Here is a 13,821-nt window from a genome sequence, read left to right as displayed (position 1 = left end):
ATGGTTTCAGAGTAACAGCCGTGTTAGTCTGTCTTCGCAAAAAGAAAAGGAGTACTTGTGGCACCTTAGAGACTAACCAATTTATTTGAGCATGAGCTTTCGTGAGCTACAGATTTCCTGAATGGGTTCAAATGTAAAACTGTCTAATACAATTTTGCTTTCCTGTGCAGTATAATTAAAAGGAATTGTAAAAGGCCAGTAGGCTTGGGGATTGATTATATTCCTATTGAAGTCTCAATGACAAAGAAGAGAGATACTTTGAGATGCATATTTTAGCAACCTAAATGTAGCTGGCCCTATGGAACATTATGCAACAAGGGCCAAATCCTAGTTCGACTTTCTATAGCACGCGTTGCATAGAGTCTCGCTGATATAGACAGGCTACAAAATATGTTGGGCCAAATTCTCGACAGAGCAGCGGTAGAGTTGTACTGATATAACTAGAGGAGAATTTGATTCAGACTATAGAATATCTTCCTTCATATTGCTTGTGTTTGTTGTTGAGAACAATCACTGATTTAATTGTTGCAAAATTTGGAAAATTCCGTGTCTTATGACAACAGTATTTCAATATGTTGGGGAAGAAACCCGCTGGACCATGCAGTGTGCCTAAATTAGTCAAGAACTGACAGGGACTCTGATCCTGAGGTACTGAATTGCCTCAACTCCCATCAAAGTCAGTGGCAGATCAGAACCTCTCAGGACTGGGCTCACAATGCATGTTACAGGCTCAATCCTATAGTTATTAAAATATGGGTAATTTTAATGCTGGATCAGACCCTTTTTATTCCTGCACCCCTCCACTCTTTTGTGATGGCATTTATGTTTTAGTTTGAATTTGAATCGATTTTGTGCAATAGAAAATTACAATACTAATCTAAAATGCTCATGTCAGTAATCACATATACAATATTCACAAATATTGGCTCTCTTGGTTCCAGTGCACATCCTTTCTCCTAGACCTTTAACCTGGTCCTATGCAGAGAGAAAAAATTAGAATGAAATCCAGGCTCCATCCAAGTGAATGTCAAAGCTCCCATTGACATCAACAGGGCCAGAATTTCACCCCTAATGTCTTACATCTCCTGACTAATGCATACTTGTGATACGAGGGGCTAAATCCTGGTTACCACACTAAAGAGAATAAAGGGGGTTTCTCTAGGAGAGCTACATGATGGATGGGAAGATGAAATCTTTCCCCCAAACTAGCTTGAGCATCATAGGACTGAGAGCTTTAATAATGTCCATGCAGTTGCCTCCCCACTGAGCAGGGATTTTGGCCAGTTGATCTCCGTAGTCACAGAGCCACTGGCCATTCCATGCCATCGCCACTCACCTACCCCCGTTTCCTCTATTCTTTGGTGCACAGAGGTCCCCTAGAATTGCCTTTTTGGCTTGCATCCCGCACTGGATGGAACTGTGTATGTTCTCCTGCTCTGGGGCATTGACCCCTACACAAGAGAACAACACAGCTTTGACTCAGAGTGAGCAAAAAAAATTCTATGTCAATAATTAATTGTCAATATGATCACCAATCCGTGTTACTTTGAATTCTGTACATTAACCTCACATTCATTCTTCGACTGTAGATTGAATATCACATTTCCATTGTCTGTTATCCTTTTTGAATAAATTGTGCTCTGCAGTCTCTAATATTATATTATTGCATGTAACTTTTTCTCTATGCTACCATAGAACTTACTTGAAACAACGAGCTTTGTGCCAGAGCCGAAGACTTTGATGTCAGTGTTCTCACTGTGTTCATGTGCTTTGCAAAAACTCATGGGCCAGATCTTCAGCTGCTGGAAATCAAAGGTGCTCCATTGAGGATCTGGCCCATATAGCTTCCATATGGTCCAATATAGCTTCATAATATTCTATGTGCAATTGTGAACAGAAGTTGATAGAATCATTTTAATATACTATACTTGTGATTTAAATGGCTTTTCCTTACAAAATGGCAAATGTTTGATCCTGTATTCCTCTGACACCCGAAACTCCAATAGATTGCATTGGCTATTTGGAGTACTTCAGGAGTGGACATGCAAAATAAGTCAAAAACTTCAAATGCGTTCGACGTACCAAAGACTTAGAATTTCTTCAGGCTGGAATCCCTCAGCATCACTTTAAATTTCTATTTTTCTTTTAATGTGAATTTACAGTTTGTGAAAGGTGCCAAATTGACAGCACTGGAAACTGCCTGTACTGAAAATACTTCAGCATTCTACAACAGTGGCCCAGTGCTTAGTAATGCCATTGTCAATTGTGATGGGTGATTTTGGACCATTGGAGAATCTCTTTTATTTCATGCTGGATTTCTCACCTGGCCCTAACAGTGTATTTGAAACCTATTTGCAAAGGTCACCTTTAAAGGATGAGATGGTAAATTCTTCTTAATATCCCTTAAATTCTTGGTATTTCTGCTAAAAGTGCCAGCAACAGTGCCTATCGTGATGAAGTTTTTTTCAGGTGGACACCTGTCCTCTGAAGATTCTTTGCTCACAACTGCACATCACTTTCTGCCATAAATTTGGATTTGGTCTTTTAGGGCCAATGGGATTTAGATCAGATACTTATATATTTTTTCTATAAAGAGTTTGTTATATTCAGTCGGTAATGTCAAAAATCAATACCTAGAACTGTTTCAAAAGGCAGCAAACCAATTTAAACCAACCCTAGACTACTTGAGAGTCTTATCATCAAAATAATTATCAGTAATAGTAGCTCCTTTGTACTTTATAACTAAAGATCTACACTGATCACTCTGTTCTTAATGCACTCTGTTTTATAAAAAAAACAAGTAACTTCCATCTTATAATGTGACATATGATCTTTGGGTCTATCTTTTAATAAGCATGCCAAATACTTTTACATTTATTTCTGCTATGAAACTTCATGTAAAGTTTTGGTGACTTAATTTTCTTATTTTAAAATAAAATGACCAAGTGCTTCTGAAACTTGCCAAAGAGATAGCATTGTAGACTGAATCCCTTTCTACACAGGAGAGATACAACACATGCAGGGACAGAGGAAGCTGCTTCACACCATCCCACCAAGCCATGTCAATTTTGTCCTGAAAGGACAACCTTTAGAGATGAGAGGGGATAGTTCAGTCTCCACATTCAGTTCAATCTTTGGCTTCTACACTGAGCCTGCCAGGTTTTTTCTAGAATATTGTGTTTGGAAGAATCTAGTTATACCATTTTAATGTAAGCTTCTTTAATGATGACTCGATGCACTTTAATGGATACAATAAGAGAAGCACCATTATTCCTATGTCATGCTCGTTGAAAGCAGTAAGCTTGGTTCTGTTTCCAAATCTTTTTACTCATCTATTCCACTAAGCAAAAATTCTGAAGAATCCTGGTAGGTCCCGACCCTGCTTTCACTTGCACTGGTGTAAATCTAGAGTAGCTCCATTTTAAATGAATGGAGGGAAGTCAGTTTAAAAAGAGGAATGACTAGTGTGAGAGCAAAATCAGGACTGCTCACTATATAGGACTTTAAAAGCAATTTCTGCTTCTTCAGTACACTTGTGAATAATGTTGTCCCTGCTAAGGAGTACGTTTACATAACATGGGTAAAATCCTGGTCGAAAAGTCGTTGCCATTGAGTTCTGTGGAGTCAGGATTTCACCTCATCTTCTTAGAACAGAAAAGCTCCGACTCTCATAATTCTGTAATCAAATTCATAGCTGGCACAAACAACTACAATTCCTACTGATTTTACTTAGAATTGTGCCAAGGTCTGAATTTTTTCATGATCTTAGGGTTATTTTTTTCTTCAGAGGAATTTACTTACCCAATATTTGATATTTCTCTTTGAGAAGATATTTGGTTACTAAAACATTTTATTGTATCCTACAGTTTTAATACACTAATAAATCAAGTGTGCAATCTTAGGTCTTCATGCTGTAATAAATAATCTACACATATCACAGACATGCTTCTCCATTCCTTACACAGTCAAAACAGCTGGTAAAGCTGTGGGAGTTTTGCCTGTCAAATAGTGCAAGCTCTTATAAAGGTAAGAGGATTCAGGAAAACTGTCCAAATAAATTGTATCTACATTCTTAATACCATAAAATATTCACTTAAAGCAACATGCTGATCCTGATCTAATATTTTTAGAATTAATTATGACCGTGTATTTATTTTAATTGGCAGTATTACAAAAATTTACCATTTGTTGGGAGCTATAGGGGTATTGAGGTAAACTTGATTGTGAATTAAGGTTTAAAATAGACTGACCGTTCTCGTTGATTTATATAAATGTGCAGAGCATAATTCTGAAGAGTAAGGATGTGATTTTCCTTTGTCCTGTGTTTGTGCAGTCAGTTATACCAATGCAAACTGGGTGAAACATGCAACTTAATCAGAATGGTAGCATTTCCTCATTGACTTTTCATGAGTGTAAATGACTTCCAAGAGCAAGGCAAAGAAGACTCAAGCTCCAAGTATATATTGTTAAACAGTATTAAGAATACTTGCCACCGCCAGTTGGCCTGCAATGCCAAGGTACTTCATACAAGATGACAATCTCTCGGGCCAAATTCTTTCATTTACATTGATATTGCTACAGGAATTCAGCTATGAAGTTGCTGACAAGATTGCTTCTTTTCTTTTAATTGAGAAGCATGATGTTACATATTTTACAGTTTAGTTTTATGCATGTTTATGAATTTTAGTGAAAGAATTTGAGTAATATCAAAGCTAACACGAATTTTTGCCTCTGGACCAAGGACCAGCATGCTTATGGTGGCACATCCTCTGAAAAGTGTCATTAAACAGCTGATCTTTAGAAATATTAATTAACTTGAAAAAATCTAATTTAAATCTATCAGTAAATATTGCAGGTTTGCTCTGGGGTTGAAAAGTTGATGTATTTGGGATCAGATCCTACGAGGTGCTAACAACCCTAACTTGCACTGAAGTCTACAGGAATGGATGGTGTTCAGCACCTCACATTCAATGCTCAGTACTTCACAAGATCGATCTTACAATCGTTGACCTTACCTGTGATAAAAAGCTTTTCTATGATCACAATAAGAATCTTTATCTTTGCATTACTGTAATTACCACATAACTTACCTGTTACAATGACCTTGGTACCAGAGCCAAATACTTTGAAGCTATAGCCACTAGAAGTATCACAGTGAGCAAATCCTTTACAAAATACTGTACAGATCTAGTATCATTATATTGATGGACTAGTAGTTGTTGCTTTAAAAAAAATCTGATTTGCTATTTACATTGCTTTCTGGTTTTGCAATAAAATATAAATAAGGAGAGCACATGTAAAATAATGTGAAAATGGTGGGGAAGATTTTCAAAGGGGCAAGAGACACTTAGACATCTAACTATCATTCCTGGGCACCTGCATGCCATTGAAATTCTGTCCCTAAAATTAATCTGATTCAATATAGTTTAGATTAGCTCTTTCTAATAATTTTTTGTAAAGGAACAAATGACTTTTTAAATTAGGGTCCACAAGCTGAGATTATAAAATTAAGCCTGCATGCTGCCATCGTTCCATGATAGTGTTCTTAATGATAATGATAGATTGAGGGAAGAATATAACTCTTAAATTGTGTATATTCAGAAGAATAATTTTGGTTAATTTCTGCCATTTGGTGTAATTAGAAATATTGCCCAACAGAAAACATTTGCTTTACAGAAATATTTGTTTGTCTCAGGGACTAAGCACCCAGCAAGGACCATTTAGCAGTATCTAGAGGGAAGAATAAGCTTAATTAAAGACATAGAATTCTCTCAATCCCCTTAAATCCAAACATGGCTAATCCATTTTAATAATTGGAAATCATCTTTAAAAACAAATTTGAGAATCATGTTATTGGATCAATTATCGTAGTTTATTAAAAGGATTACGTCTATTATAGATACACCTTACGTTTATGTAAAAAATAAGCAAATCTTTATTTCTCATTACTTTATGGAGACAAGAAGACTTACTGCATTTTGCCCTTGATTTGGCCTTAAAGTTAAGCACATGCTTAAATGCCTTGCTGAATAGGAATGGACACGTGCTTAAGTGCCTTCCTGAAGTGGAGCCTTTTTTAGAAAAGAAAAGACGTTTGCATGATTGTTACTATAAATATACCCTTTCATGCTAGCTAAGAGCCAGATCCTCCAAGTGCTGATCATCCTCAATTCTTATTTAAATGAATGAGCATTGAAGAAGCTCAACAACTCATGTGACGGGGTGCTAAATATACGGCATTGTATAAAAAAACATAAGTTCTACATTTCACATTTACTGCTAACAATAAGTGGTTCCACTTCTGAATATTTTACATAATCATCTCAGTGTTACAATGCTAAACAAGATCTCCAAATAATTTACATTATTCTCATTGATTACACAAGTGTAACTGGTTCTTTCTCAATTAGAGAGACTATCATGGGTGAAATTCTGACCCCATTGAAGTCAATTGGAGTTTTGCCTTTGGCTGCATTGGAATCAAGATTTTACCTTATATATTTATCATTAGCTTGCTTTTTGTCCTGGATAACAAGGATAGTAAATGCCCAGAGTAAATGTATGCTTTGAAAATGTCTTGAGAAACTTACTTGAAACCACCAGTTTGGTGCCCAAGCCAAAGTACTTTACTATTCATGCTACAGTTCATATTTTAAATACAAGTTCACAGTCTGTAGAAGACTTGCTATTGGCCACTTAATTGTGAGAGTATTCAACTGAGTTTATACACTTTGAGAATTCCTGTTCCTTTTTGCTACCAAAAATGTTTTTTGCTCCTTCACATACATCAGTGCATGGCAAATTGAGTGGAGTGAATTGCTGGTAAGCAAGCAGTTCCATTAATTTTAGTGGATGAGCAGGATTTAGTCCTCCAATCTCAAATGTGGATGGGAAGGATGGTCTTGGGGTTAAAGCACTGAAGTGGGACTCAGGAGATTTGCCTTTGTTTCCTGCTCTCCCTATGTGACAATGGGCAAATCACAACCTCTGTGCTTCACTTTACGTTTTAACATGATCTTAATATATAGTTTAGAAAATGACATTTTCTAGACAATGTATTATAAATACTGTTACATACTCAAGATTAACTAGCACTTATAGTATTGATTGGACTGTTTCGGTAGCTTTAATCCGATAAAGAACATTATACACAAAAGGGAAAAGATACTTTCTGTAAAACCACTTACTGAGAACCTGAAGACTACTGCAATTTTCCTTCATTAATCAAGGTACACTGATATAGCACAAACAATAACTCACTCATACCTGCTGAATTGAAACCTGTGCTGTGAATTTTACACTTGCTGGCATTTGGACTCTTTCAATGGAGTACACGAGAGATTAATTTGGCCCAATATTTTAAATTTAAGGCTCTCCATTTCCCTCCTTCCTGATTCTTAACAGCTATTCAGTAAATATTCCAGCCTTTTACCCTTGTACTCACTTTACTCATTAGAACCCAAACTCCCCTCATTCAATCCATTGGAGTCCTTGGCAATTCCACCTTCAGATCAAGAATAATACATGTTTTATGTTCAAATTCCTTGGCTTATATGCAATTATTCAGTACAATTTTTCTGTCCTTTGTTTTTCTTTTGGTAAATAGAATCAATCAAGAATAAAAATACTTACTGGAAACAACTAGCTTGGTTCCCGTGCCAAAGTACTTGATCCAGGCTGAAGTATCACGTTGACTTTTCTTTTTACAAGAAGCTGTGGTACTTTACTTATGCTGCTGTGTCCTTGCTCAAATAACCAGCACTCTGACCAGTAGCTGGGAAAATACTTCTGATGAAGTATTCCTGGTTTCTTGACTGCTTGGAGAATTTAACTAATTTCACATTTCTGTGCCACCGTAAAGCTGATACATAAATTCTCTTCCTAGTGATTCTATTTGCATGTCCTTGCAACTTTTCCGTTAACGAATCCTCACTCTTTGGCAACTAGATGATGGCTCCTATTTCATTTTAATGTTGTAAATAGACTGTTGGATCAGGTGGTTCTCAAACATTTTCATTGTGTGGTCCACATCTTAAAGGAGAAATTGTCTCATGGACTACAACCCCTTTCCCGTTCCCAATAGCACTGACCACTTCTTCCTTCTCCTGTCGCAATCACATCACATCTCTGTAGCAATTGCTTACATGGAAAAATGATACCTGGAAAGAATTTCATTCCTAGCTGTATTACTGAAATTTAATAGATGGTTATGAGGAGGAACCAGCATTTTGTGATCAGTCCGCTCTCTACAGACCAGCACAAAGAGCTCCATAGACTGCAGCTGGGAGCCTGAACCCTAGATACCTATTTTTCTGTATGTTGGGATTATTGTAGTTTCTGTGTTACCACTTTACTGGTATCTTTTCACATGGCTGCTGGGGAGGGGAAAAATTTTTTCCTCTGCATACACAGACATTTTAAAACAGAACAGAGATAACATCTGAGAGAGCCCACCTCATTTCAGACAAAAGGTGTGGATGACAATCTAGCAATTGGAAGGGAACTAACCAGAGTATTTGATCTCTCTCACAGACACAGACACGGCCACCCCCACCTCACTCACTTGCAGAATAATTCTGGGAAATAACTGACAGTGGGTATGAAAAATAGAAAAGGAACATACAGTGAGAGGTTCCTCTCAAATGTACAAGTGGTTGTGTCAAAGGGCTTGTCTACTAGCCAAGAGTTTATTGGGAATATCTCCCAGCATTGCAATCGTGCTGGTGAATCTTCCCTGGTGATCCGTGGGAGAACTGGTGTAGTGAGGGCAATAGCCTTCACTGGCCTGATACCACCATGTCTTATAGACCTGCTCTGAGCAGGGTTAAGTGACACCATCATAAAAACACCAGCACGAACACTGCTGCACTTGGTGTCCTTGGTGGGGCTCTACTGACGTTAGTGCAACAGCGGGAGGTTTCACAAAATACATCCATTGTTGCCCCTCCACCTAGCAAATATACCAAGTCATGGTCACGCATTATATAACATGGTAGTTGTAACATGATTTGGTCCTGCTGGTATGGAGAGAGGAAAACTGAATTTTAGCCATGGTCTAATCATCATGCATAATAACTTGCACTGGTGTACTTTCCATCCAAGAATGTCGATGGACTTTAATGCATTAAGCTTCAATGTCTATGTGAGGCAGGTATTATTCACAGCAGGAGAAACTGAAACCCAGAGAGCACAAGTGACTTGGTCATGCAGGAAGCGTGTAAAAGAGAGCCAGGCATTGAATCCAGATCTCCTGAGGCCCAATCCTGTACTTTAACCAGGAGCTGGGCAGTAATAAGAGCCACCAGGGAGCCCAGGCGGCTCTGGGGAGCCCTGGACCCTCTGCCTCACCCTGGGTGGTGTGCCCCAGAGGTGCGGGGATGCAGGGGGCAGAGTCTTGTACTTTTTGAATCGATCCTAAGTACAGGTTTACATTCTGGTTCATTTCAAAACAATTCCAGGAATACTCAGAAATGGAGTATGGACACAATATTTTAACTTTTTTAAGAGAGCTAAGATACGGTGTTTTGTTTTGGCACACTCTCAAAATTCAAAATCAGCCAAATGGATTTGGCTCAAATTTTCCAAAATTGTTTATCTTTAATTGCTGGGTTACACAGATGCTGTCTCAGTCTTGAGAATAATCAGTTTAAACTCTGATGCTATCCCATAGAAAAGCACTTCACTAATGTAAATAAAGGTGCATTTCCTGGCAGTGTAATCAATAAATATCAAGGAAATCAAAGTGAAGGTAACCTTACCATCCAATCCACTCTCAATTCTCTTACCTAACCAGTGAGCATTTAATAAACTAGGGGAGTTTTTTAAAGGCACATATGGTAGGTAAAGACCTACTTTGAAAATCTCTCCTTTAGTTAACCAAAACTTTGAGATTAAAAAACACAATGATAATGTGAGGAAGGGTATGTCTACACTGCAATCAAAGACCCCGGCTGGTCCAGGTCTCCTGACTCAGACTTGCAGGGCTGGGGCTGAAGGGCTAAAATTGCAGTGTAGACATTTGGGCTTGAGCTGGAGCGTGGGCTCGGAGAACGCAGTTAATATACCTTCAGGGGGAAATTTTCTGAAAGCCATTTTGAGAAATTACAGAAAATATATTAACATGTATCACTCAGCACTTCTGATAATCACGCCACTTAAATACCCAATTAAGTATTTAGGAGCCTCACTATAGTCAACCACTTCTGAAAATCTTGATTCTGAAGCATTATTAACAATGGAGCTCTCAACAGAACTCAGCGATCAAATCTTTGCTGAGGAATAGAGGGAATGTTGCCTGTTGTGTCCAAATCCCGAAACTGATGAGCAAAGTGCCAATTAGTGAACTTCTGCTGAATCTGCTGAATTATTTTTAAATAATTCTGCCACAGTATTAATGTTGTCACTCTAGAAAAAGAGCTGATCTAAACATATTTTTTTTCACTTTATGCAATTTTTAAAAATTATCACATGCTATAGAGTTGGATAAAACACAACCACGCTCTTTTTTATTAAAAGTTTGAATTAGAAAGGATGAAAATATCCTCATTTTATTACTGAGTTTCTGTACGTGCATGAAATAATAAATTCTAAATCGGGTTGAAAAAGAATTCTACACCAAAATCATTATCCATCCACTCGTTTCACACGGCTGACTGCAAGTGATACATTTTTTTAACAGTATATTGAATGTATGTGTTATTGCAAGAAATGAGCAGGTTAAAACACTTTTACCGCAGCTAATCTCTGTCTCCTGTTTCTTATTGTGGGATACAACCCAGAGAATAAGGTTCCCAACCCAGCTAACTGCCAAAGAAGTATTCTCTGCAGAAAGAGACAATGTTCTCATATTACAAATGTGCATCACAAAGAAGAAACGGAAGGTTGTCGATATTTCAGTTGTGTCGAAGGTCCCCAAATGGGCACCATGTATCTTGTGCATTCTCCATTTGTTCCAACACTTAATTAGAGGTGAAAAATTAGAGGCCATTTAGTTAGCCTATACTCCACAAAATATATTAGTTGGAATTTTTAAAGGAGCAAGAAGGGATTTAGGTGCCCAAATCCCTTTCAAATTCAGGCTCCTTTGATAATGTCAGCCATTGTCTTTAGTCAACTGAGACGAAAATAGATTAATAAATACTAAGGCCCTGATCCCTCCAAGTCTTACACATATGCTTAACTTTATGCATTGTGAGTAGTCCCACTGATGTCAAAGCTTGTGAAGGGTCTTCTGCTAAAATGGTTCCATCTTATTTTTGTACTGTCTGGCTAGTCTAGATTTTTCTGAAACTATTTGGAACGGAACCAAACAATAACCCTGTAACTGGGGTTGTGTCAAAATGTATTTAAAATATTTTGAGTTTCGAAGCAAATAAAGACAGCTGAGATGGAAGAAATCCTAACCAAGAAAAATCCCTTCATTAAAGAACTTTCCCTCATTTTGGAGATTGTCACCAAATAAAGAGGATTGATTTTTCTGTTCTTTAAAATTCAGATCCTCATGCTCCAGCACTAATTGGTTCAACATTTGGGGCTCAATCTTGCATTCCATATGCACTGAAAACAGCCAGGAATGCAGGATTGGGCTGAACAGTATGTTTACATTACAGTAGGTTTACCAAATGATTTACTCACTCAAGTCTCGTATGTATTTAAGAGACTTTTGCAGAGCTTCCTGCCCAGTGATGTTGTGATTTGCAAAAAATAATGATTATATCTGGCATTTCTCTTAGCTGTTAAGAGCCTGTTTTTTTAAAAATTGGAGTCACATTTACATGCTGACTTTTGCAAGCACATGTCCAGATTGGGGATTATTGTATATGTACATGGAATGCAAGATGGAATGAGTGTCTATCCAAAATAAATTCTGAATTGTGTACATAAATAATCAGCAAGTGTGTGTGCAGAAATGGATATGTTGATACATGAGCAAAATCAGTTTTAAACATGTGGCTTCACTTTAGTCCAGAACTAAAACCCATTCAGGTCTATGGGATTCTTTCTCTTGGCTTCAATGGGCTCAGGATAAGACAGATTTCTGGGAAGATCAGATCTTAATTTCTAATGGTTTCCAGCATGGAAGTACTTCTTACAAGATCTGAATTTCTCCATGATCTTAGGTGTGTTGTTGTTTTTTTTAGGAGAAACTTACTTATCCAATATTTGATATTTCTCTTTGAGAAGATATTTTATTACTAAAACATTTTATTGTATCCTTTAGTTTTAATACTTAATAAATCAAGTGAGCAATCTCAGGGTCTTCATGCTGTAATAAATAGCCTACACATATCATAGACTTGCTTCTCCATTCTTTACACAGTCAAAATATCTGGTAAATCTATGGGAGTCTTGCATATGCAAAGAGTACAGGAAACTTGTCAATTGTAAACTGTAATGCTGAGTAAATTGTAACTGTTGTTAATACCACAGAATATTCACTTACAGCAACACACTGATCCTGATCTGATATGTTTAGAATTAATTATGATAACAAGAGCAGGGCAAAGAAGACTCAGGCCCTAAGTATATATTGTTAAACACTATTAGGAATACATGCAACCACTTGTTTGCCTCCAATGCCAAGGTACTTCACACAAGACGACAATCTCTCGGGCCGAATTATTTCACTTACACTGATATAGCTAAAAGAAAAGGAGTACTTGTGGCACCTTAGAGACTAACCAATTTATTTGAGCGTAAGCTTTCGTGAGCTACAGCTCACTTCATCGGATGCATACTGTGGAAAGTATAGAAGATCTTTTTATACACACAAAGCATGAAAAAATGGGTGTTTACCACTACAAAAGGTTTTCTCTCCCCCCACCCCACTCTCTTGCTGTGGGGACAATGTATACTTTCAAATCAGCGGCACTGCTATGGGTACCCGCATGGCCCCACAGCATGCCAACATTTTTATGGCTGACTTAGAACAATGCTTCCTCAGCTCTTGTCCCCTAACGCCCCTACTCTACTTGCGCTATATTGATGACATCTTCATCATCTGGACCCATGGAAAAGAAGCTCTTGAGGAATTCCACCATGATTTCAACGATTTCCATCCCACCATCAACATCAGCCTGGTCCAGTCCACACAAGAGATCCACTTCCTGGACACTACAGTGCTAATAAATGATGGTCACATAAACATCACCCTATACCGGAAACCTACTGACTGCTATTCCTAACCTACATGCCTCCAGCTTTCACCCTGACCACACCACACGATCCATTGTCTACAGCCAAGCTCTGCGATACAACCGCATTTTCTCCAGCCCCTCAGACAGAGACAAACACCTACAAGATCTCTATCAAGCATTCTTACAACTACAATTCCCACCTGCGGAAGTGAAGAAACAGATTGATAGAGCCAGAAGAGTTCCCAGAAGTCACCTACTACAGGACAGGCCTAACAAAGAAAATAACAGAACGCCACTAGCCGTCACCTTCAGCCCCCAACTAAAACCCCTCCAACGCATTATTAAGGATCTACAACCTATCCTGAAGGATGACCCAATGCTCTCACAAATCTTGGGAGACAGGCCAGTCCTTTCCTACAGACAGCCCCCCAACCTGAAGCAAATACTCACCAGCAACCACATACCACACAACAGAACCACTAACCCAGGAACCTATCCTTGCAACAAAGCCCATTGCCAAGTGTGCCCACATATCTATTCAAGGGACACCATCACAGGGCCTAATAACATCAGCCACACTATCAGAGGCTCGTTCACCTGCACATCCACCAATGTGATATATGCCATCATGTGCCAGCAATGCCCCTCTGCCATGTACATTGGTCAAACTGGACAGTCTCTACGT

General features: G+C 38.2%; 1 protein-coding gene across 1 annotated transcript in view; it reads right to left on the bottom strand.

Annotated features, from left to right (window-relative positions):
* Positions 1 to 13,821, bottom strand: part of LOC142068397 (uncharacterized) — a 66,918-nt gene that overhangs the window by 38,839 nt on the left and 14,258 nt on the right. The window contains exon 3 of the mRNA XM_075124743.1: positions 1,703 to 1,877. Within this exon, the coding sequence (XP_074980844.1) occupies positions 1,703 to 1,877 (175 nt within the window). The remainder of the gene's footprint in view (positions 1 to 1,702; positions 1,878 to 13,821) is intronic.

This window comes from Caretta caretta, chromosome 2 (assembly GCF_965140235.1).
Source record: "Caretta caretta isolate rCarCar2 chromosome 2, rCarCar1.hap1, whole genome shotgun sequence".
Lineage (NCBI taxonomy): Eukaryota > Metazoa > Chordata > Testudines > Cheloniidae > Caretta > Caretta caretta.
Note: the sequence above shows the minus strand (reverse complement) of the source record. Positions and strands in the feature narration are given on the sequence as shown.